This window comes from Cydia splendana, chromosome 11 (genome assembly GCF_910591565.1).
Source record: "Cydia splendana chromosome 11, ilCydSple1.2, whole genome shotgun sequence".
Lineage (NCBI taxonomy): Eukaryota > Metazoa > Arthropoda > Insecta > Lepidoptera > Tortricidae > Cydia > Cydia splendana.
This window is the reverse complement of record NC_085970.1, coordinates 19,078,991-19,105,808: the sequence shown is the minus strand read 5'-3', so window position 1 is coordinate 19,105,808 and position 26,818 is coordinate 19,078,991. Positions and strand designations below refer to the sequence as shown.

General features: G+C 39.1%; 1 protein-coding gene across 1 annotated transcript; it reads left to right on the top strand.

The window, feature by feature from the left end:
• Nucleotides 1-1,791: 1,791 nt before the first annotated feature.
• On the top strand, nt 1,792-26,304 carry LOC134794885 (hemicentin-1-like). Its single transcript, XM_063766717.1, has 18 exons — nt 1,792-2,022; nt 2,768-2,994; nt 3,107-3,232; nt 4,056-4,145; nt 7,316-7,444; nt 11,908-12,073; nt 12,648-12,826; nt 13,377-13,452; nt 13,630-13,702; nt 14,164-14,354; nt 14,593-14,739; nt 15,282-15,428; nt 22,068-22,180; nt 23,152-23,382; nt 23,626-23,770; nt 24,184-24,791; nt 25,202-25,327; nt 25,838-26,304. The coding sequence occupies exons 1-18, from the start codon at nt 1,797-1,799 to the stop codon at nt 26,027-26,029; spliced, it is 3,192 nt and encodes a 1,063-aa protein (XP_063622787.1). The 5' UTR covers nt 1,792-1,796; the 3' UTR covers nt 26,030-26,304.
• The last annotated feature ends 514 nt before the right edge of the window (nt 26,305-26,818 follow it).

Here is a 26,818-nt window from a genome sequence, read left to right as displayed (position 1 = left end):
TGAAATAATAATCGTTACATAATAATCAACTAATTTTAAATTCGAAAAGAACATTTTTTTTTTAATAATCAATAACTCGATAAAAGTATAAGAGGCATAGCTATGGTTAATATACATCAAATTATGTAATAATATTTTCCATAATTTCAATATCCAGAGAGGAAAATGGAGAAATGGCAGTCCCCTTTCCTCTTAAGAGAAGGCCGTTGGCAAATCTACCTAATCGGTTAGGATATATGATTCGGCATTATGTAGGCAGTTCCATCTATAAAAGTGATGTATTTTATTAGGTGGTTGCCGTTCCACATAAAAAAATAAATTGTTAAAAATTGGGTAATGTGCGGAACCCTTGGAACGCGAGTCTGACTCGCACTTAACCGGTCTTAAGGGTTCCGTTCTTCTTCTCTTCTTCCTCGTTCCCTCAATGCTGAGGATCGCGACCACATGCAACACGTCTCCATTGATGGCGTCAGACCATCTCTTACGAGCCCCACCTTGAGCGCGTTTGCCATTACCGTACCTCAAAAGGAAAAAACGGAACCCTTATACCTAGGATCACTCGTGTTTCTGTCTGTCTGTCTGTCCGTCTGTCACAGCCCATTTTCGCCAAAAGTACTGAACCAATTAAGTTGAAATTTGGTACACATATGTAAATTAGTGACCCAAAGACGGACATCTTACGTACAAATGAATTTTAAATATGGAGGCCACTTTTGGGGGGTAAAAAGAAAAAAAAATGTTTTTTAAACTATATCGTGTTACATATCAAATGAAAGAGCTCATTTTGAGAATCTCAAATATATTTTTTGTAATTTTAAAATAAATAGTTTAGAAGTTATTTAAGAAAATAGCCAATTAATGACCATTCCCCCCTCACCCTTTATCTCCGAAACTACTGCGTCTAAAATTTATAAAAAAATTCACAAAATAGTTCGTTACCAGATGACATGAAAACCTATTAGAAATGTGCAGTCAAGCGTTAGTCGGACTTAATGTACGGAACCCTCGAAACGCGAGTCTGACTCGCACTTGATACAAGTTTTTATCGACTGTACTTGTTTTTCCACAGGCAACTAATACTCATCGAGTAAATTCTAAAAACCCAAAACACAATTAGGTTTCGTTGTTTTATCACAGAGTTCCTATGGCCACCTCCTGTCGCCATCACCAGATCAGCTCGATGGTATCATAATATTGGTTTGCAACCCGACTTACATCTGTATCCAAATTTTCAGTTTCATTGGAAGTTGGGAAGTGGGTCAACAGAACTTAATTGCATTTAATTTGTCTTATACCTTTAAACCAGCAATTCTTGTTTATTTAAGTATATAATATCTGGGAGACCAAGCTTTGCTTGGAAAACATATAAAAACTCAAAGATGCGCGTTTTCCCAGAGATAAGACCTAGCTAGCTACATCGATTTATCGCCCCCGAAAACCCTCATATAGCAAATTTCATCGAACACGTTAGAGCCGTTTCCGAGATCCCCGAAATATATAATATATAAATAAATAAACAATAATTGCTCATTTAAAGGTATTAGGTAGATATATTTCGGGGATCTCGGAAACGGCTCAAACGATTTCAATAAATTTTGCTATATGGGGGTTTTCGGGGGCGAAAAATCTATTTAGGTCTTATCTCTGAAAAACGCGCATATTTCAGTTCTTATATGTTTTCCGAGCAAAGCACGGTCTCCCAGATATTGTAACTTAATTATGGAAATTAATGACGTCATCGCCCCGTATATATAAGCGCAGTACCTCTGCGTGTGCGCACTCCCGACCGCGCAGCGATGGCGGTCAAGCTTCTCCCGTTAGTGTTCCTAATAGCCCAAGTGTCGTGCGGTCAGAACAGCCTGACCTTCGTTATAGACAACTCCCCGTCTATGGGCGATGAAATCTCGCAAGTAAAAGATGCCGCCAAGTCTATTGTTGATATTGTTTTGAGGGAAAAGTCGAGTCAGATTGAAGATATAGTGCTGGTGACATTCAGAAATCATCGCGATCCAACACAGCCCTGTAAGTATTTTTATTGTATGTAATACGACTTTACCTACCATGCATTGGGTCGATTTTTTTCTTGTTCTTATTTTATGAATTACATTAAGCTATATTCCTAACTCCCTCGGAAGTTATAGCTTTTTTTCACAACCCACAACTCCCGCGGGAACAATATAGGCCTTGTCCTTCAGTAGACCTGCATGAAATAAGGTATTTTTCGAGCAAGTGTGATGAAAATTTATTTATACTTAAGTACCTACCTAAACATTTAAATAAGTGTTAAAATTGCGCTAACAATATTTTCCTTGAATACACTTAAAATATAGATTGATCCAATAATAATAATTGTGTCTGACCAAATGACTTACCTGCAGTTTTACTAAATATGTATAATTCAATTTAGATTTTAGATACTTCATAATTCAGTTTTCTTCGCCCTACGACAAATTAATGAAAACAACCTAATGAAGACTAATTAGGAGGAATTAAACAAAATCTCTACACCTTATAAAACAAAGTCCCCCGCCGCGTCTGTCTATTTGTGTGTATGTATGTCCGCGATAAACTCAAAAACTATTGAACAAATTTTCATGCGGTTTTCACCTATCAGTAGAGTGCGCGTGGGATTCTTGGGGAAGGTTTACGTGCATAATTTGTTGTGGTTTTGTGTAAGCCGTGCGAAGCCGGGGCGGGCCGCTAGTTACAAATATAAAATTTCGCGCAACCTACCTGTATCTATCATGGCATGTTTATCTTTTTATAGCCGCTATACTTAGAAAAAAAACCCGCGATGCGAGAGAACTTAAACAGGCACTGGACTCAATTACTCTAGACTCTGCGTACTGCTTAGAGGTCGCCCTGTCGGGTATCAAGAAGGGCTTGGAAGAGAGTCGCCAAGGTTCTTACTTGTATGTATTTACTGACACCACATCAGAGGACTACAATAAATTTGAGGAGATTAAGACTATGTGTCAGGAGAAACAAATTCAGGTAAGGCTAAACCCTAAAACATATTTGTATTTTATTCTGTAATTTTTCAACGCATTTAGTGATTTCACAAAGAACAGCAAAAAGCAATTTAAACATTAATTTATTATTTCAGGTCAATATAATCGTCACTGATATCACCTGCGGTCGAGAGTCTGATGAAGGGTACAAGGTTTACCAGAAAATAGCAACGGCGTGTAGCGGACAAGTCTTTAGAGTCGATAAAGGCGAAGTCAACCAGGTATTTATTGGACCCATGGTTCAAAAGTTATAGGGGGAGGGGGAGGTTAGTAGTTAGCAGCACCCCTACATATAAATATGTAATAGCTTAGCTAATAGTTGTGCTGACTGTACATGATACTTACTAATAGCCCCCATTGAGCCTATTCTGGCAGAATGGTAACTACGAAACCCTTCACTGAGCGTCGCCCGACATGCTCTTGGACAATTTTTATTTTTGCTTGTCTCTGTTTCATAAAATGTATAAAGTCGTTTAGTGATCAGATAATATACATTAACGGTGTTCAACATCATGGTTCCAAATGGTTCGTGTAATATAAAACACACGGCCGCTGTGTCGCCAGTTCTCTTCTTTTGAACTTGGCTTATATACCTATTAAAACATCTATATACCCCATAAACACACAAGCGCCGCAACAAACATCTACAACAGATGATGTGGCCAATGATGATGATGATATAAATATACCTATAGCAAAATATCGGCTTCAACTAAATGGATTTTATACACTATTTAAGTTTGCGATCCGTAACATCACAAGCCATTCAAGCTATTGGCTTGTGATGTTACGGATCGCAAACTTAAATAGTCTATAAAATCCATTTAGTATTTTACCCGGAAGACCACGCTCCACTTGGCTGACGACGGTTGAAAGAGACCTCAAAGAAGCTCAACTCAAATCGACACCAATGCCGCACGGAATCGTGCTCAGTGGAGGATGGGGACGAGGAGGGCCGACCCCAAATGGGACTACCGGTCTAGGGACTCTAGGGGTAGATTTACCTATTTCATTATTTAAATTTACGTTTTTTATTTATTTAAGGTAATCGAGGACGTAAAGGAAACCATTAAGGGCGACAGGACTGTGGTGGCGGTCGCAACTGTCCCTGCATATACATGGAAATATGTACCTGTAAGTGAAAATATACCTATACAAATCTGAGGCAATAATAATGATATCTAAGATTCTGAACGGGATGGATCCCGTGAAAAGTCAAGAAAATATATACAAATGATGTGTTCAACTTTTTCTGTTTTTCGTTAAAGTAATTGGTAAAATACCATTCGTATTACATACAATTAACTGTTTATTCCCCGTTTTTAGTAGAAATCAACGATGATGCCATAATGACTGTGTATCTCTACCGCAATAACAGAACTATATTACGCATTATTTAATTTATCCTTCCTGGAGTTTAAATTATGTGTGTCCCTTAGCGGCAGCCGTACGACCCCAATTTCATAGAAAAACGGCAAATCGATATACAGTTTTTAGCCATTTGGCACACGTATACTAGAGATCAAAACAAAATTTTGGACGCGCAGTTCCTAAAAAAAAATCCCTTAATTAAAAAAAACGACCTGGACTCATTCTGTGGCGACTGGCGGGAGCATGCACAAAGCCGTGACGAGTGGCGAAAGACAGGGGAGGCCTTTGCCCAGCAGTGGGACACAATATACATGTAGATAGGCTATTGAAAAAAAAAACACTAAATGAAATTATTTTCAAAATTGCTTTATTGGGATTAGATATGAGGATATCACGTAACATTTGTGGTATACCGTAAACCGGGGTTACTTTGATCAATTTTAGAGTTTGGCACCATTTTTTGACTTTCCTAATATAGGTAAAAATATGAAATAAAAATATAATAATCGGTTTTTTCTCTTCTTTCCGCCTGCCAAATAAAAAAAAATTAGGACTTATATTTTTTTCGGAAAAAAATAATAACAACGCGATCAAAGTTATATTGAGAATGGGGTTACTTTGAAACCACTATTTTTTTGCTGACAATCTAAAGTAGACCCGCTAAAAAGCCCATAAAAAATAAAAAAATAAAAATCGGTTAAGTACTTTTTAAGTTATTTATATTTTTAAGGTGTGGGGTTACTTTGATAACATACCAAATGATACAAATTGATAACTTTAAGCGCTTATTATATTATCTACTATAAATAACGTAGGATTATAACTTATTATCTCACTTAGCAACTGATTTTTGAATTGCAAGCTTTACGGTTTCAGTAAATTTGGTCTGTGCACCCGGGTTTTTGATATGTTGCCTTTATACTTATTGTGTAAAGTTGTATAAAAAAAATTGTATGCTTTCGATGCGGCACAAATAGATTTTGTGCCCGCCACTATGTGTGCGAGTGCATCATTGAGTTGTTCTTCTTGGTATTTTTTGTAGTCTCGTTACCCGATATTTTTTTTGTAATCTCTGGCATTGTTTTTATAAAAAAAAATGCATATTTAATAATAGTAGAATTAATTAATACCCTGGTGGTGGTGGGCTGGTGGCCTTACGCATGTATAATAAAACACCTAAAGCAAAGACGCAGGATGAAATATAGCCAATTTCCACCCAGAAAGTTAATTCCATACAATAGAAACGGGTAAAAGAATGCTTAAAATCAGATAAGCAGTTCCGGAGATCAACATTTACATACAAACTTATAATTCTACAACCTCTACCTCTTCCACTGATTCAAACGATACCTATTTATTATTGAAAAAGATACATAAAAAAATCATAAGTTGCCAAAATAATTCATGGTGTTACTTTAATATTTTGATCAATTTCACCACGTATAAGTGATCAAAGACACCCCGACCCATGGATTCCCCGGCTATGTGCTCATGTGTAGGTTGTTGAATACAGGTATTTTTTTATAAACTCACGAATAAACACTGATTAACCTAAGACACTATAAAATTACATGTATTTAATTATTGACACAAATACTGTTTAAGTTTTTCAAGCAATAAAACCAGGAAGAAATGCGTACCCGCCATTAATATTTTTTTTCAAGACGAAATAATAATATTACACTCGCGTCCGGTTACTGGGCGGTGAAGCAACTATCAGTGTTGCCAATAAAGAAAAAATAACTGCGAAGGTATTTTCCAACTCGTCAAAACAAGCACTTTAGTAGCGGAGGGAAGTCGTTATCAAAGTCGACCCGCAAATCAAAGTAACCCCGGTTTACGGTATTGTACAAAAAAAAATCAGCCATATCGTATCTGGAGGAGCCCAAACTTGGTGACTATGTTTTGAAAATTATTTTTGTTTAAATTAAAAAAAAATGGTTGAAATGTAATGATGTGGTATATTTTTAGAATCGCCTCAAAAATCCCTTTCATATGATACCACACAAGATATGTTTCTAAAAAAATATTTTTTTCCCAATACTAAAAAAAAAACAAATGACCCAGCACTCCCGTCCTAAGGATTTTTTTTTAAACTGCGGGTCAAAAAATATGTTTTGACCGTACGTATATGATGGTCGTATTTGTCTACGTGACAGCGTGATAAAACGGTTTCCGCCTCTTTCTATCCCGCAGAGCTAAAAAGTGATAGTTGTTTTATCACGTGGATAAATGTGGATAAAGCGATCCATAATAGGCTTGCTGTAGTATGCGTGTGCCAAACGGCTAAACTGTACATTTGCGTGCATTTTTTAACGACACGTAAGTACGACACGAGCGTACAGCTACACTATTTTGGAAATACATATTAAACTACCAATCTTCCTATTTAGTTATTTACCTATTAAATATATTAAACTTTACCATCCTCACATATCTGAATGAGACTGGAAATATGTCCCTCCCACTAATCCTGTAACTTGGCTATTTCTACTTATTTGTATTGGAAAACCACGAAAACGTTTTTTTTTATTAGAATGAATCGAAGGACGGTATTATTATAAAATTTTAAGCGAATGAAAAAAGATACCATTATTTCTATTTCGAAATCTAGATCCCTTTTTTTAGAAAATTATTTTGTGCTTGAAAAGGTATGCTCATCAAATCAAAATCTGATGACAGGACGAGGTTTTTTGGGGTTCTCCTTTGCCAAAAAATATTTCTGCTAGTATATACCTACTAATGTAGGTACGCATTCATTGTCCAAAACTTAGCGAAGGTCTACGTTTTGACTCGGGCATTTTGCTTTGAAATGTCTGGATGTTCTCCTCTACACGTCGCAATTTTCAACCGATTCTCGTGAAATGCTGTGAGCAGATGCTAATGATGCTATGATTATTTGATTAAATATAATTTGTATATCATTATTTCAGTTCACAATCGACGAGCAGACGGAGTACGCTGTGGTGTCAGCTTCTGGGACGGATGTGGTTCTAGAGGTTTATGACCCGAACTCCCGCGTGAAAACCGGCACGCCAATTACGTGGACGAAGAATGTCAAGGTAATATACAAATATAATTTATTCGTAACACAAGCATTATATAAAGTTATACATTCAAAAGAACATTGAAAGAAAAATAAATTAATTAAAAATTAAAAAACACGACTGCGAAAAATCTAACTGAAAAGATAAAAATAATTTTTACTTGTGTTAGTTACTCAACTTAATGAATGTAAAAAATTATTAGAATATGAGTGTTTAGTGAAGGTTTTATGCTCATTTAGGATCGTGACTGTACCTGTGTATTTTATTTCAATTGCAGTCGGGGACCTTGATGTATTGACATTTTCCCATTTAAAAGGTCCCCGACTGCAATTGAAATAAAATACACAGGTACAGTCACGATCCTAAATGAGCATAAAACTTTTGCGTTTGTTGTTTATAACCTTCACTAAACACTCATATTCTAATATTTTTTTACATTCATTAAGTTGAGTAACTAACACAACTAAAAATTATTTTTATCTTTTCAGTTCGATTTTTCGCAGTCGTGTTTTTTAATTTTTAATTAATTTATTTTATTTTATACTTTTTCGAATTTTTACATTCATTAAGTTGAGTATCTAACACAACTAAAAAATATTAGTCACGATCCTAAATGAGCATAAAACTTTTGCGTTTGTTGTTTATAACCTTCACTAAACACTCATATTCTAATATTTTTTTACATTCATTAAGTTGAGTAACTAACACAACTAAAAATTATTTTTATCTTTTCAGTTCGATTTTTCGCAGTCGTGTTTTTTAATTTTTAATTAATTTATTTTATTTTATACTTTTTAGAATTTTTACATTCATTAAGTTGAGTATCTAACACAACTAAAAAATATTTTTATCTTTTCAGTTCGCTTTTTCGCAGTCGTGTTTTTTAATTTTTTACTTATTTAATTGACCGGAGCGTAGCGAAGATCTACGTTTCGACTGGAGCATTTTGCTTTTGTATGTCCGGATGTTCTCCTCTACAGGTCGCAATTCTTAACCGAATCTCGTGAAATTTTGTGACTGGATTCTATGTCTAAATAAAATTTTATTGTCCGTCCGGTTTTTTGAATTTTTTTAAAATGGCGGAGTCGTGATAGCTCGCGCCTAAACAAATAGTGGTATCGGTACCATACGAGTGTTTTCTTTTTGAGATATGTTTATAGATTAAATGGCCAAAAATTCAGAAAATTTATTTCGCTGGTTTCGGAGGTATTGAGATATTTATTTGAAGCAGTGGTGGCCGAGTGGATATGACGTCTGACTTTCAATCTGGAGGTCGCGGGTTCAAATCCTGGCTCGTACCAATGAGTTTTTCGAAACTTATGTACGAAATATCATTTGATATTTACCACTAGCTTTTCGGTGAAGGAAAACATCGTGAGGAAACCTGCATACATCTGCGAAGAAATTCAAAGGTGTATGTGAAGTCCCCAATCCGCATTGGGCTAGCGTGGGGACTATAGCCCAAGCCCTCTCGCGCATGAGAGGAGGCCTGTGCCCAGCAGTGGGACGTATATAGGCTGAGATGATGATGATGATGATGAGATATTTAATTTTAACTAATTTTAATTTGAGAAGGAGTAGCTAAATTTCGTCAACCCATCTAAGAACTATTTGGCTCAGTTTGCAAACGTTCGCTTTTTCTGTTTGCACAGAGGGTCTGGGTTCGATCCCCAGTAATTGTATGCTGGGGGGATATTATAACTTTTTGTATTTTATTTCACATAAATTTCGTATTGTTTTTTTTTAATTTACTATATTTAAAGCTCTTAGCACCATGTTATTTAAAGCTCTGCTCGCGAGGTCTACAGCTCACAGAGCCACTAGTTAATTTTGGGGTCATGATTTCGTTAATAATCATTTGAAGTCACTTTATATTACTTTTGCGAGGGCGTCCTCAGTACAGAAAGGCACGCAGAGCGCCGCATATATCGGGCTACGCCCGACTACTTTGGAACGCGTACAGTGCGCCACGAATGTCGGGCTACGCCCGACGCTTTGAGCAAGAGGGCACTGAAGGCGTCTTGGTAAGGGTACAGCGTGTCACGTATGTGGGCCTACGCCCGACACTTAGTATGAGAGAGTCAAAGGCGCCTGGCTTTGGACTGAGTGCAGCGCGCCACGTACGTCGGGTTACATCCGACTCTTTTACCATTAGGGCGCCGAAGGCGCCCGGCTTTAGAACGCGTACAACGCGCCTCGTACACGCCCGACGCTTTGGGTATGAGGGCGCCGAAGGCGCCCGGCTTTGGTAAGCGTACAGCGTGTCACGTACGTCGGGCTACGCCCGACACTTTTAGTATGAGAATGTTGAGGGGACTGGCTTTGGACCGCGTGCAGCGCGCCACGTACGTCGGGCTACGCCCGACGCTTTGAGTATGAGGCCGGCTTTGGTAATCTATACAGCGTGTCACGCTACGCCCGATACTTTTAATATGAGAGAGTCGAAGGCGCCTGGCTTTGGACCGCTTGCAGCGCGCCACGTACATCGGGCTACGCCAGAACCTTTAAGTGTGAGGGCGCCGAAGGCGCCCGGCTTTGGTATGCGTACGGCGTGTCACGTACGTCGGACTACTCCCGACGCTTTGAGCAAGAGGGCACTGAAGGCGTCTTGGTAAGGGTACAGCGTGTCACGTATGTGGGCCTACGCCCGACAGTATGAGAGAGTCGAAGGCGCCTGGCTTTGGACCGAGTGCAGCGCGCCACAAACATCGGGCTACATCCGACTCTTTTACCATTAGGGCGCCGAAGGCGCCCGGCTTTAGAACGCGTATAACGCGCCTCGTACACGCCCGACGCTTTGAGTAAGAGGGCGCCTTCGGCGCCCGACACTTTTAGTATGAGAAAGTAGAAGTCGCCTGGCTTTGGACCGCACGCAGCGCGCCACGTACGTCGGGCTACGCCCGACTCTTTTAGTATGAGGGCGCCGAAGGCGCCCGGCTTTGGAACGCATACAGCGCGCCACGTACGTCGGGCTACGCCCGACGCTTTGAGTATGAGGCCGGCTTTGGTAATCATACAGCGTGTCACGCTACACCCAATACTTTTAATATGAGAGATTTGAAGGTGCCTGGCTTTGGACTGCGTGCAGCGCGCCACGTACATCGGGCTACGCCAAAACCTTTAAGTGTGAGGGCGCCGAAGGTGCCCGGCTTTGGTATGCGTACAGCGTGTCACGTACGTCGGACTACGCCCGACACTTTTAGTATGAGAAAGTAGAAGTCGCCTGGCCTTGGACCGCGCGCAGTGCGCCACGTATGTACGTCGGGCTACGCCCGACTCTTTTAGTATGAGGGCGCCGAAGGCGCCCGGCTTTGGAACGCGTACAACGCGCCACGTATGTCGGGCTACGGCCGATGCTTTGAGTATGAGGGCGCCAAAGGCGCCCGGCTTTGGTAAGCGTATAGCGTGTCACGTACGTCGGGCTACGCCTGACCCTTTTAGTGTGGGGGCGTCTTTGGCGCCTGGCTTTGGACCGAGTGCATATACTTGGACAAGTTGCAGGAAGCGCACATCTTTCTTACGCTCTGAGCCGTAGGCCCTACGTGGAGCTCACCCTTCGGCCTTAAAAAAAATGTCATCATCATCATAAATGTTAAAATTAAATCAAACCATACGGTTATAATGATACTTTCACGATTTGTTCTGCCAAAGTCGGTGCAGAGTTAGCTTAGACGGACTCTGTATCGTATCGATTAATAAATAGAAGTTATATTTTAGACTTTTCGATTCCATAAGCGCAATTACGAACATGTTTTAAAAACTATGAGTAGTATGTACCTACCTAATATAATATAATTATATTGTTTTATGATCAGCGATCAAACCCTTTCCTTTTATTTTAATAAGTATCCCATTCATTAATAATATTTGGTTTTATGAGATTAGCTTCTCTTAACATATTTTGTCAATTCTTACTTTCTCAAAATGAAACTTAAACCCACATGTTGCATATATATTATCAATCGGCTTTCAACCCTTCATTTTGATACCCTACTCGATAGGTTTGCACGATATTTTTTTCTAAAGGTTGCGTAATATGGCGTATTAAGTCCGCCATATTGTTTTTATAATGACGTCACATAGCCTATGTTACCCGGGATGACGTAAGGATTCTAATGATGTATCATACGTCTAAATCGGTTAAGGCATTCAGAAGTTAAGGTGGAATAAAGAAACTCACATACATACAAACATGAACGCTGAAAACAATACACTCTTTTTGTTTGGGCAGTCGTGTAATAAAATATGACCATAATGCTGGCGACTTCCAGCGCTGATCTCCCGATGAGACCATCAGGTGATAAAATCTTAACAGATAACAAAAATAACCAACAAGAGAGAAACAACATAGAATAGATAGAACTCGCACGTTGACTAGAGTCAAGACTTTAAGTTTTCATGCCATTTGATATGTTAAGTATGGAGTTTATACGGATAGGTATAATCTTGATCAAAATCTTTCTTTTTTTACATTTTAGGTCACCAAACTTACAAATTTAGTTTCCGGCACCTACAAAGCGAAGGTGAGAGGCAACTCCCAAGTCAGCATAATGGTGTTCGGACGTACCGACTTCAATTTCCAACATGGCTTCTCCACAACAGTGCAAACTAACATGATGGCTACTGACACACAACCCACTACAGGTAGAAAAACCAGCGTACCTATTTTATCATTTTCATTAACTCATCAAGGATTCGCATTCAAAATGGCGAAAAGCTTATTTCACATTTGTTTGTTTTTATAAGTGGTAAGAAACTTATGCTTCAAAATCTCCTTCAGGTGGATCCTGAAGACGATACATTCGAACTCAATTATCAGGAAGTGTTTAATTTAGGATCACCTTTCTCCCAACAATCATCGAACTTAAACTTAGTTTCTTCCAGGAGCCTTGTGGATTAGGCTAGATTTAGCGCACTAGTGACTAAACTCTCATTAGCTCGATCTCATCTACAATCTCACACCCTTCACCAGGCTGTACCGCTTCAATTGATCTCAGTGAAACGGAAACACACAGAATGTATTCCATTGAAATATTTTCTACATTGCGGGACACTCCTGTACGCGTGTATGATGGATAACTTTATCGCCATTTATTAACACCGGGCGATTGAAAGTGCGGGCACTGTTATATCACGCTACCACGTAGACAACAACGACCATCATATCCGTACTAGACTTCTCCAGTGATCCCTGACTCTAATTTGTATTTTTCAACAGCCGTCGCGACACTCCTAATGGTGTCCGTGCAAGACGAGAAGCACTCCGCACTCATCCGCGAGGTGGAGCTCCTGGACATGAGCGACCATGTCGTCAGGACGCTGCCGCTGACGAACGTGCAAGGAGACATTTACAAGACCGACATGTTCCTGTCACCTGAACATACGTTTAAGATCGTTGTACGTATCTTAGCATTACGCTCGAAAGTTTCTCAATCTTGCTTGATCTTGACTTCGATGATCAAAACAAAACGAATCGACTGTCAACTATTTACTTACATTTTTCATTGTGCTTGTAAGCTAGGTACTTATCAACATCCCATAAGTGTTCCGTGAACAAAGTTTTGTACGGAACACTAAAAATACAACAGTAAATACTCAGTACCGAAAAGTACCGAAGTACCGGGAAATCCCGGTTCTTTCCCAGTACCTGAAATGTTAGTCCCGGTTCTGGGAACAGTACCGGTTCCGCATTCCCTAATATGTATGCTTAGATCTTTAAAACTACGCAACGGCTTTTTTTAACAGATAGAGTGATTCAAGAGGAATATTTATGTATAATTTATTAACCCGTGTGAAGCCGGGGTGGGTCGCTAGTTTAATAATAAATAGGTAATATATATATCGTACCTACATAAGTGACGAAAAACTCATCGGTTGAACCGGCGAGCTCCGAATTGAAGTAACTAATAAAATAGATATATAACTAATTGAGTGTGTAATCTCTCAGGTAGTTGGAACAGCTAAAAACACTAAGAGCACGGTGAAACGCGTTGCTAAAACACCGGTCACGCCAATACAATCAGGTAAGGTGAAGGAGCAGTTTTTGAGTTTCCAAAGCAAATTAACTACCTACTCAAATCACTTGTAATTTCTGTAAGTCCCTAAATAAAACATGATATTTACATTAACTGTAAAAGACAATTACGATTCAAACAAAAATACGACTTCCTTCGCTTAAAAACGAATGTGTTTATTTGCAGTGGCTCCAGCAATATCCAAAACACCGTCAGTTTTGCACGTTAAAGAAGGCGCATCGGTCGACATACACTGCAGGTAGAGTATTTTAACTTCTATACTATCAAACTGTGTAAAGTTCGTCACAATACGCCTGTCAGAAACTTCAGCTCTGTCATACGTGTGTTTTCTACTGTATTGTATAAAATCATGTTCTGTAATTGTAGAAGGAACTCCAAATTACACTTGGTCATTCATCATCATCATCACCATATCAGCATTTTATCGCCCACTGGTGAGCATAGGCCTCTCTTCGAGTACGCCACTTATCCCGGTCCTGAGCCAATCTCATCCAGAAGTGACCCGCAATCTTCCGAATGTCGAGCCAACGGACGCCAGCACTTCTTTCGTCTGAAAGCGGCCACCATTCCGTTAACATTTTGCCCACCTGCCGTCACTCTGCCTGGCAACATGTCCCGCCCAACTCCATTTAAGTTTGGTGATGACGTATCCACAGTCTTGCACCTTGGCCATAAAAAAAAAAACATTTTTAATTGCAGAATTACCGCAGGCAAACCTAGGCCCCAAATATCGTGGTACGTAAAAAAACAAGGCGCAACCACGTTTACTCCACTCCCAAACACTGACGAAGTTTACCACGTAGCCGCAGCTCTGACCAACGATCAGTACAAGTGCGTTGCGAGGAATGTTAGAGCTACGGACGAATATACTGTAACTCTTGACTTGCAAAGTGAGTATTAGGTTATAATTTTTTTTTAATGTTCAGATGCATATTGTTCCAATGTATTCCCGATTAACATTTTCGAGAGAAAATTCTAACTAGTGGGGAATTGTGTAGGTACATCATGAGATATGGAAATACACCACCCTGACTGTCTACAGTGTCTACTTAACGCATTCACTAGACTGGTATTGAAACATTAAAGCCAACCAATTATTTATCTCATTCCATATTGTTTGTGTCCCAGGCCCACCGCGGATAGTGTTCATCCCGCCCAACACCGCCGAGTACTCTGGCGTAGAAGGCGACGTAGCCATGAGACTGCCGTGTGTCGCTCTAGGGTTCCCCACCCCCACCATCCAATGGGAGGTCGACGGCAAAGTTGTTGGCAGAGGTACGTGTAAAAAGAACAGACAAAAATATGGTAGCTAAGGTCAATAAGAATAGTTTATTCTGTAAGTACCTAGTACAGTCAACGTCAAAGATATGTTTACACTTTGTGCCTTATTACATAGGAGTAACGTGCAAAAGTGTAAACATATTTTTGACGTCGACTGTACTATTATTTATTCTCTGACGTTAGTCTCTCAGACAGTCAGAAAGTAAGAGCTTCCTTGACCTCATAATTTATACAGCCAGAAAAAAAACACTCCGGGAGTGCCGGCAGTAGTGAAAACTCAATGACATTGTAATAGTTTTTCGATCAGGTCACGTGTCCGTCTTACGAAGCGTCTTACGTCTTACGATGTCGCGAGTTTAACATTCTTTCCCCATCGATCAGGTCACGTGTCCGTCTTACGTCTTACGAATCTTACGGTCACGTGACCTATCGCGAGTTTAACATTTTTTCCCCATCACAAAAAGTGCACAGCGCCGCTAAAGAAGTTTTCAGTTCAAAAATACAGAAATACAACGCTTTAAAAAACTCTGTTATAGACAAATCAAAGGACCTGTACGTAGAAAACAACGCATTAATTCTGCGAAACCCTAAAGAAATTCACTCAAGTATCAACTCTCACTACGTCTGTCGTGCCAAGAATAACAACGGGGAAGTTGCTCAACCCTATGAAGTTACTATTTCGAGTAAGTATAAGGCTTTAAGGTGGCCACTGACGAGCCTTCCAACAGTCCAAATAGCGTGCCTGCAATCCAAAATCGGTCCGTGAATGTCAAAAACGTACAATGTTTAATATTAGGATGCCGTCCAATTGGATGAATCCATTGTAACGGCATCCATTTGGAAGGCTCGTCAGTGGCCTGCTTTAGGTACCTACACTACCTAGATACCAAAGAGAATTTAGTAGGTATAGAAGCGTATTGTCGAAGTAATTTTTGTAGTCACAAATTTACTAACATCTTTCGACACAGGATTAAAACTTTTAGAACGCCATTTGACTTTGATCCTTGTTTTTTCAATGATATGTGTTTAAATTGTTGAATGTCTAACGGTGTCGCCATCTAGACGAGCATACGCCAAAGGAATGGCGCCATCTATTCAAGCATGATTTGCGTGCCGATTCCCGGCTACTCATCATCTTCCTAATACCTACTCTTTATCTTCCTAGCGATGTCCCGGCTATCACCACGGCTGATGGGACCCTGGGTCCGCTTGGCAACTAAGCATGTGACCTTGAAACTAAGACTTGATTGGGATTAGTCCCCTCCTCACAATGTTTTCGTTTACCGAAAAGCGACTGATAAAATATCAAGTGACATTTCGTAGGTACATACGAACAAACTTATTGGTACGGCGCACCGGCATTTGAACCCACGATCTCCGGATTCAACGTCGCACGCCCTTACCGCTAGGCTACCAGCGCTTCTACTTAATACCTACCTACTATAGGTACAGTCAAGTGTAAAAATATGGATGCAAATATGGACGTACTCAAAAATATGTGCCATAGTTCTTAATTCGCTGAGATAAGAGCTATGGGACATATTTTTGAGTATGTTGAGTGCGCCTATATTTTTACACTTGACTGTATCAAAATTCGTTTTTTAAAATAAATTGGTATTGCAATATTAAAGCCAACCAATTCTTTATCTAATTTCATATTTTTTGTGTCCCAGGCCGACCGCGGATAGTGTTCATCCCGCCCAACACCGCCAAGTACTCTGGCGTAGAAGGCGACGTAGCCATGAGACTGCCGTGTGTCGCTCTAGGGTTCCCCACCCCCACCATCCAATGGGAGGTCGACGGCAAAGTTGTTGGCAGAGGTACGTAAATATAGGCTCTTTGCGCCCAGATGACAAAACTTTCCAAGACAAATGTAATTTTGATTTGTCAAAACAAAGAATGGAACAGGAGACCTTTTTATAGGTCTCTGCATGGGCGGCTATAGTTCGTTTTTTTTAGCATTAGAAAGAACTTGAAAGAAGGTAAGCGATCTTGACATGTCCTTTAATTTAAAAACGCTTTTTAAAAATCAGTAAGTATTACTTATGGAAGCAGAAGAATATAAATGATCGTATTAGATTTATAATTGTTACATATTTGCCATAACTTATTTTTAAAACGTGTTTTTTAATTAAAATACACATCAAGATTGTTTACCTTATTTCTAATGCTAAAAAAAACAACTATAGAAGATAGAAGAACAGACAAAAATATGCTATCAATGTGGAGATGACCGGCATATATATATATATTAATTGCCAGGAAGACCGTCATAGGACAATAACTGTCGTATTTGTCTACGTAGGTATTTCAGTAATCTAGCTCAGACACAGTCAGAAAGAAAGAGCTCCATCCTTCTACTCTACCCGACCCTCTGTAAGATAATTATTTTCCTTCGTAGGTATTTTCACGGAAACGGACGAACGTGTCTTGCTATTTCAATCAGTCACGGTATAAAAAGTACTGAGGTTGACTGAAGTAGCATGACAAATACGAACGTTTCCGAGAAAATACGAAGGAAAACACTACATCTGTATGTGCAAACGCAGGAATTAAAAGCGACGAAAGAGCTTGTAGACGGTCTTCCCTTATAGTCAGTCTTCACAACATTGACCTTATAATTCATACAACCAGGAATAAAAATACAGAAATACAAAAGTTTAACTCTGTTTTAGATAAATCAAAGGACCTGTACGTAGAAAACAACGCATTAATTCTGCGAAACCCTAAAGTAATTCACTCAAGTATCAACTCTCACTACGTCTGTCGTGCCAAGAATAACATCGGGGAAGTTGCTCAACCCTATGAAGTTACTATTTCGAGTAAGTATAAGGCTTTAGGTACCTACACTACCTAGATACCAAAGAGAATTTAGTAGGTATAGAGGCGTATTGTCGAAGTATTTTTTGTAGTCACAAATTTACTAACATCTTTCGACACAGGATTAAAACTTTTAGAACGCCATTTGACTTTGATCCTTGTTCTTTCACTGATATGTGTTTAAATTGTTAAATATCTAACGATGTCGCCAACTACACGAGCATAGGCCAAAGGTATGGCGTCATCTATTCAAGCATGATTTTTTCTTGATTTTCGGAGGCACGTTTTTTTCATAGACTTTATTTATCTTATGCGGAGTTATACCTATATAACTTTGTACATACTATATTCCCCAACATAACACGGAAGCCGTCAAAATTGTACAGTCAGCAGCAGAAGTTTCTAAGCGGGCGAGGTATTCAAACTGACCTTGACGCGACTTTATTGCTAAGTAAATAAGAGCGTGTCAAGGTCATTTTGAACACCTAGCCGATTCTAGCGTTTTCCCGCTTTGAAGAGGAAAGCGACTATGACCAGAGCGCTCGCCGTGCGAATTCCCGGCTACTCAGCATCTTCCTAATACCTACTCATTATCTTCCTAGCCCCGCCCCGATGTCCCGGTTATCCACCACGGCTCGTGGGACCCTGGGTCCGCTTGGCAACTAAGCATGTGACCTTGAAACTAAGACTTGATTGGGATTAGTCCCCTCCTCACAATGTTTTCGTTTACCGAAAAGCGACTGATAAAATATCAAATGACATTTCGTAGGTACACACGAACAAACTTATTGGTACGGCGCGCCGGCATTTGAACCCACGATCTCCGGATTCAAAGTCGCACGCCCTTACCGCTAGGCTACCAGCGCTTCTACTTAATACCTACCTACTGTACCAAAATTCGATTTTAAAAATAAATTGGTATTGCAATATTAAAGCCAACCAATTCTTTATCTAATGTCATATTTTTTGTGTCCCAGGCCGACCGCGGATAGTGTTCATCCCGCCCAACACCGCCGAGTACTCTGGCGTAGAAGGCGACGTAGCCATGAGACTGCCGTGTGTCGCTCTAGGGTTCCCCACCCCCACCATCCAATGGGAGGTCGACGGCAAAGTTGTTGGCAGAGGTACGTAAATATTGGCTCTATGCGCCCAGATGTCAAAACTTGCCAAGACAAATGTAATTTTTATTTGTCAAAACAAAGAATGGAACAGGAGACCTTTTTATAGGTCTCTGCATGGGCGGCTAGAAGATAGAAGAACAGACATAAATATGGTATCAATGTGGAGATGACCGGTATATATATTAATTGCTGGGAAGACCGTCATAGGACAATAACTGTCGTATTTGTCTACGTAGGTATTTCTAGCTCAGACACAGTCAGAAAGAAAGAGCTCAATCCTTCTACTCTACCCGACCCTCTGTAAGATAATTATTTTCCTTCGTAGGTATTTTCACGGAAACGGACGAACGTGTCTTGCTATTTCAATCAGTCACGGTATAAAAAGTACTCAGGTTGACTGAAGTAGCATGACAAATACGAACGTTTTCGAGAAAATACGAAGGAAAACACTACATCTGTATGTGCAAACGCAGGAATTAAAAGCGACGAAAGAGCTTGTAGACGGTCTTCCCTTATAGTCAGTCTTCACAACATTGACCTTATAATTCATACAACCAGGAATAAAAATACAGAAATACAAAAGTTTAACTCTGTTTTAGACAAATCAAAGGACCTGTACGTAGAAAACAACGCATTAATTCTGCGAAACCCTAAAGAAATTCACTCAAGTATCAACTCTCACTACGTCTGTCGTGCCAAGAATAACATCGGGGAAGTTGCTCAACCCTATGAAGTTAGTATTTCGAGTAAGTATAAGGCTTTAGATACCTACACTACCTAGATACCAAAGAGAATTTAGTAGTTATAGAGGCGTATTGTCGAAGTAATTTTTGTAGTCACAAATACTGACATCTTTCGACACAGGATTAAAACTTTTAGAACGCCATTTGACTTTGATCCTTGTTCTTTCACTAATATGTGTATAAATTGTTAAATGTCTAACGGTGTCGCCATCTACACGAGCATAGGCCATAGGTATGGCGCCATCTATTCAAGCATGATTTTTTCTTGATCTTCGGAGGCACGTTTTTTTCTTAGACTTTATTTATCCTATACGGAGTTATTAAAAGATTAAACGAACTTACCTGTGAGTGAAGTTCTACTTAAAACAGGAGCTGAGTTTTAAATATTTTAGGTAAATATACCCGTCTCGCTAACGGAAGCGGCACCTAAAAGTAGTAAGATAAGGACAAGGCGAAAAATCCTGCGTAAAAATTTCAAAAATCGAGGTTTCGTACTCCTCTGTTTCCTCCTCCAAAACTTAACCAATCGTAACCAAATTTGGAAATCTAAATGATTATGAAATTATCTGTGTCAGACCGTTTTGCTTTTTCGGCTAATTGATATCAGTTTTGAATGCCACGCCTCTCATTGCGGCATAGTCAATTAGGCCATTTTGGCCATTTTTGAAGGGTTCTAGCGCCTTAAAAAACAAAAATATCAAAAAAAACAAAACGGTCCGACACAGATATTGACAATATTAATCTGTGTTGAAAAAATCATTGCTCTAGCTTCAAAAACCACGGAGGAAAACGAGGAGTACTTTGTATGGAGAAATGACCACTCCCGTTGGCTCTTAAGTTTTTATTTGCGGCCAACTCTCTGAATATCACGTGAAAAGGTGGCTTCTTCTAGTGAAATAATATATGATATGTCTCGGGCTAGGCATATCGTATAATACCTATATATCTTTGTACGTATGTATGTACTATATTCCCCAACATAACACGGAAGCCGTCAAAATTGTACAGTCAGCAGCAGAAGTTGCTAAGCGGGCGAGGTGTTCAAAATTACCTTGACACGCTCTTATTCTCTTAACAATAAAGTCGCGTCAAGGTCATTTATCATGTATCAGCTACCTAAAGTAATTATAGAAGTTTAGTATAACCAATAAGCAAAATTAAATCCTCATCAAATCAAAGTATGGATTTACATACCTGTAACATTGCATCGCACCAAAAGTCACGGAATATGTTGATTGCACTCACTTCTGCATGTTGCTAAATCTTGGATTCGCGAAATAAGTCACAAACACGGCGCAATAACACTAAGTAATATCTACACATGTCATGTAACTTGTTATTAATTCAATGGAACAGAACACTGTATTTTACAATTTATAAACTGTATTTTATTTCCTCCTCCTTGTGTCGTATTCCTCATTGCTGAGGGTCGTGGCCTCCACGAATTATTTTGTGGACTAACTCATAGGACTAACTCCTTCCACTTGTTGCGATCTTCAGCAGTGTGCAGTGCATCGTGGATTTTAGATTTAGTGCCTTCGCGGACTTGATCTGTCCATCGCATTGGGCTTCTTCCACGTGGTCGCCTTCCTTGGACTTTCCCCATTATTATTATTTAGTAATGCAGATTTAATCCGAATCTAAAGTTTTAATTTTCGACCATTGCAAACGGCAAACTGAAAATCTACACTGTGCTGTGATTGGTTGGTTTAAACGGCGTCAATTTAGCGCGCATGCGTACTAATCTGTAGTGTTGCCATAGGTCAAAAAATCAAAAGTTGAGATTTTTTTATCCTAAACATTAATTTAGAGATTCGCAAAAGGAGTGGAACTAAAACATCTTTACTTTTGATAATATTCCTCATTTCGCGCCCGCACGTGTTAATTTTTTCCTGTCTTATTCTTGTGTCATTTAGCATGACCAACAATCGATTTCACTGTGTCACTGATGCATCAGATTTGATATTAAAAAAATCGCTAATGCTATCTTAACACCCCAAAAAGTCTGTCTCCTGACCCAGATCCTACCCCTACATCTGCAAATTCACTTACGCAGCGCCGTAGGCAACGGGCAACAAGACCACCTCGACGACTTATCGAAGAGATGTGATCAGGGATGGGGATGGACGAATGTGGTCATCTGGCCTCCTTTTAGCTCTTTGGTTTTATAACATTTAAATTCAATGTCATTATTCTTATGATTGTCAAAAATGTACATACACAAAATTGACCGTAGTTCTGCAGAAAGCGACCAACTTTTTATTTTTGTCAAAGTGACTTACACCCTAACTCAGTAGCTTTGGTCACTTTCTGCATTGATAAAAAAATAATAAAAAAATCTATTTAATAGAGTTAGACCGTAAAAAGTCTGCAGCGATTTTGATAGCCCACGCAGTGCAAGTGTCATTTTAAACGTCAAACTTCTATGAAATTATGACGTATACATAACACTTCCACTGCGTGGGCTATCAAATCCGCTGCAGACTTTTATTGGTGCGACTATACATGCATGATTATTATAAATTGAGTATATTTCAATCTATTTGTGTGGTAAAATTGATGAGACTTATCACTGTTAATGCACTATTGGTACATATTTGGCCATAACTGATTAACATTTTTTTTTGTTAATTTTCAGAATATGTAGATTCTGGTAACGCTAATGGTAGCCACTACGGTTCTCTAGACCATCCATACGATTTCGTCTGCCCGCTGCCCTATACGGACCGCAATTCAGTGAGGTGGTTTAAGGTAATTTTCTTGTATTTTTCATAATGATGTCTTCTACAGACAAGTAAGTATTTATCTAACCAACCATCTTGTAATGAGAAAAAGGTGGTAATATGTTAAAACACTTTAAACTCTCGCGTTTAAAAAGTGGTAATGTAAAATAACTGAAGGCTATCTAAAGAATAAGCTATAGTCACAGACTAAACTGAGAACTTATGTATTTCTTGCCTTTTTAGGGTTCCGTACCCAAAGGGTAAAACGGGACCCTATTACTAAGACTCCGCTGTCCGTCCGTCCGTCCGTCCGTCCGTCCGTCCGTCCGTCCGTCCGTCCGTCCGTCTGTCACCAGGCTGTATCTCACGAACCGTGATAGCTAGAGAGTTGAAATTTTCACAGATGATGTATTTCTGTTGCCGCTATAACAACAAATACTAAAAACAGAATAAAATAAAGATTTAAGTGGGGCTCCCATACAACAAACGTGATTTTTGACCGAAGTTAAGCAACGTCGGGCGGGGTCAGTACTTGGATGGGTGACCGTTTTTTTTTGGCGTTTTTTGCATTATGGTACGGAACCCTTCGTGCGCGAGTCCGACTCGCACTTGCCCGGTTTTCTGGTGATAGCGTTGATTAAGAAAATTTGATACCTGATCCCATAATAGGGATATTGCAGTGAACTTGAATCTATGAAATAATCTGGTTCAATGGATAAAAAATGAGCCATCAATCATAATTTAGTTAAAAATTAACACATTCATTGCCACTAAGTGCTACGGGTTACGCTCGTAGCGCGTAGCCACAGTTTCGCCGTATGTAGCGCAGTCGCTACGAACAGTGTACCTGACAGTCGGGTTCTTGGCCCTGAATGTGTTAAGAAAATATATTGAAATGCAGTGTCAGTGTCACCAATAACATGCTTATCATCCCAGACTCCATCCATAAAAATGTGCTATTAAATGACCTTTCATTAATCATGGGTGTCGCGTTTTCAGAATTTCACTCACTACGTGAATGGTCCGTCTTTGCACTTCGATCATCCGACGGACGTCGACAGCGGCAACTACACTTGCCGCGTGAGCGATATGAACGGAGCTGTCTCTCATACTGTCGAAATAGTTTTTGGCTCTGCTCCTAAAAGAGATCGGTCATCATTCAATATTAAGTGGAGTGGAGAGGAATGGAAAAAAATCGCTTGTTATTCCAATGAAAGTCCCCTAGGCAAGGTATAGTATTAATTAAAACTATAATTGTTGTTTTAGTGCAAATACAGTTTCATAGTTTCATTAAAAATTAAAGATGCAATTTGTTTAATTAGATATACCTATTGTTTGTTCAAGAAACATGACGCTACATCCTACTAGGGCTCATATGTAATGTAAATTAAATACTTGAATGCAAATGAATAACTCTGAATGCTTAAATTACATGGATTATTTGTATTTCATATTTTAAAAGTGTATTTTCAGTACGAATGGCTTTACAATGGAAAGAAAATAGAGGGTGTGCATGAGCAATCTCTGCTGCCAATTGGTTGGGGACAATATACTTGTCAAATCACTCACCCTCTCGGAAATCTGGTCCTCAACTTCCAAGTTACAACTAAGGACAAAGGTACTGCATCAATTTTTAGGGTTTCGTACCCTATTATTACTAAGACTCCACTGTCTGTCTGTCCGTCAGTCTGTCTGTCACCAGGCTGTAACTCATGAACCGTGATAGACAGTTGACATTTTCACAGATTGTTTTTCTGTTGCCGCTATAACAACACATAGTACCACTAAAAAGTTCGGAACCCTCGGTGGGCGAGTCCGACTAGCACTTGTCCGGTTTTTACTAAAGTTACTTCAAACAGTCCGAGGATAATTATCTTACGCAGACTATAATTACCCATATCTCGGGTTTTTTTGACACAATGTTAACTTGTGCTAAAAATAAAGTCTCTCGTTTACAAATTTTCATTTTGTGGCATTGAGGTTTTAGATAAGTAGTAAGTTTTGTAATTTTAGAATTTCAATTTTTTTTAGAATGTGGGATCCCAAGATCATTTTTGAAGACGGAACATGCACCTCTTGTGTTGGACTCGTCCCTAACATGGCTTTCCATACCAACCAGCGGACAATATTTAATGCTGCCGCACGCTGAAAAACTTCAGTTGATTTGTCAAGATGAAAAATCATCTTCAAACAGCTTCACTAAATTCCCTACATCAAAATCAATATACGCTACATGCGACAAAGAAGACTCCTTCCTAGTAGACGGCAGTATACAGAAAATATCGGAATTGAACTGCAAAAACAGCGTTATATCAAGTATACTTAAAACAGGAAGACCTTGTCTTGGTGCGAATACAGAGCTGAAGCAAGTTGGATTCCATGTTAACGGCTTTACTGATGTATATCAATCTTGCGTAGATACTGTCAAAAACGTCCCGTTGTATACGAAAATGAATACAATTGGTATAAAGAAGGGGTCTAATGGAAAAGTCAAGACGGTTAAAAGTACTTGTGTGGACAAATGTTGCTATGAAAAGATACAGTTAGTGAACGCTGATGATGTCAGCTTTGGTCCAGCTGAGAAGGCAACTTTCATCGATTCTCTTAACTCTGTGAATTATTGCAAGCCGAAAAACAACGTACGTGTATAAACTATTCTGTTTAACTAGAGTCGGACCAAAAAAAGTCTGCAGGGGATTTGATAGCCCACGCAGTGCAAGTGTCATTTATACGTCATAATTTCATAGAAAAAAGGAAAATCTTTGGTTCACGAAACGCCGTATTTCATCGTCCTTCCTTATCCTTATAATAAGGAAGGACGTAAGGAAGGAGAAGTTTGACGTTTAAAATAACACTTGCACTGCGTGGGCTATCAAATCCGCTGCAGACTATTCTTGGTCTGACTCTATAATTAATTTCTGTAGGTACCTAATAAAAGAAAAGGTTCTTTCTATTGTTATTTTGAAAAAAGTAACTTCAAATTCAAGTAAATATGCTTAATTATCGCGTAAATGTAATACGAATATAATATATCTACTTTTATTTTCAGACAAATTGGCATGATATAGAAGAGATAAGTAGGGAAAGAGCGGAAAGTGAACAGTTTACGGTTTGGTCTGGAGCTGGAAGCTACGCGCAAGTAGGCGGGATTTGGACACCCAAGTATTTATGGAAGGTTAGTGTTTTCAAATATTTTATTCTTGAGCTCATCCTTTTTATTCAAAACACGCTAGTAATATTTCGCGTAATTTTAAGAATCAATCGCTACTTTGAATTCAGTTTAGAAGGAAAACCAGATATTGTTTACGTACTTAGTAATAGTGGGAACAGTCATTAGTATGACTCATTACATATCTTAAGTTCGAAACGACGTTTGATAATTCATATATACTACAACGTTAAGCCGTTAGGTACTTAACTAATATTCCAAAACACCGAAGCCCATAACTGAGACGATCCTAATGCGTTCAGGAACACACCAGCTATATGTATAACTAGTGTTAAAAAATGAGTTAGCAGGTATATTTAACTATTCAACATTTTGTTACAGATATTTAATTACACGAACGGGTCTACCGCGATATAATTTCATTGTTTTTGTTATATCGCGGTAGACCCGTTCGTGTAATTAATTAAATATGTGTACCTACAAAACGCGAGTTTAAAGTGTAATATTTTGTTAAAGGTCATAAAACAGTTGGACACATCGGAGAAGATGGTGGTGATCCACGAAAACACAGAGCCAGCCGGACCCAAGTTGTGCTCCGGCGCATGCGGTGAGGAGGTCGTTTGGTTCGAGCCGGTGGGCGCACGCACTTACTGCTGCAGTGTGGATGACTTCAAGAAAGCATTCGGTGTTGCCATAGATTTTAATTAGAGTTGGCAAATAAACATCATTATTATTTTATATTAATTTTCTACAATAGCTTGAAATAGCGGTATCGTCGATAGAGGAGTAGGAGAACGCACATGCACTTATCATTAATATTACAATAAAATTCATAATATATATTGATCCAAAAAAGAAAATGTTACTAAATCTATTTCATTTTATGCCGCCATTTTCTATAAACACGTATGGCTGCGCATTATATACTTATACTTGGGTCAAGTAATGTTAATGTTTCGCTTTCAATAAAAAATCAATAATAACCTGTTGTTTTACTTAAGTTTTTGTTCGCACTGGTGTTACTCCTGGAGTTGCAAGCATCTATAGGCTACAGAACCGCTCACCGGCACTACATGATTTCTTGCCAACTTTCTAATAATAGGGGGTATTACTGCAATGTTCTGTCGCCAGAGTGCAGCACTAAACTAGGTAGTAAACCATAGAGTAATTTATACATACTGCGCCTTAAACTGTTTCTTGACAAATTTTCACAGACAATAAAATTTGACATTTGATGCATCAAGGGCAAAGATCAAGGGCCTGCCGGAAAACGCGAAAATCGAAATTTAGTTATCTGCCTCTTTATCGGTCGAATACCTATGCAAGAGTGATAGAGAGGTTAGATAACGAAATTTCGATTTTATTGTTTCGCGGTAGACCCCAGATTGTGTTGGATAGTGGTAGTGGCGCCCCCTAAGCAGAGTTTTGCGTAATATATCGTAGTTATTTTTGTCACGCTGTACCATTTTTGCGGATTTTTATATTTTTTTCCATGGC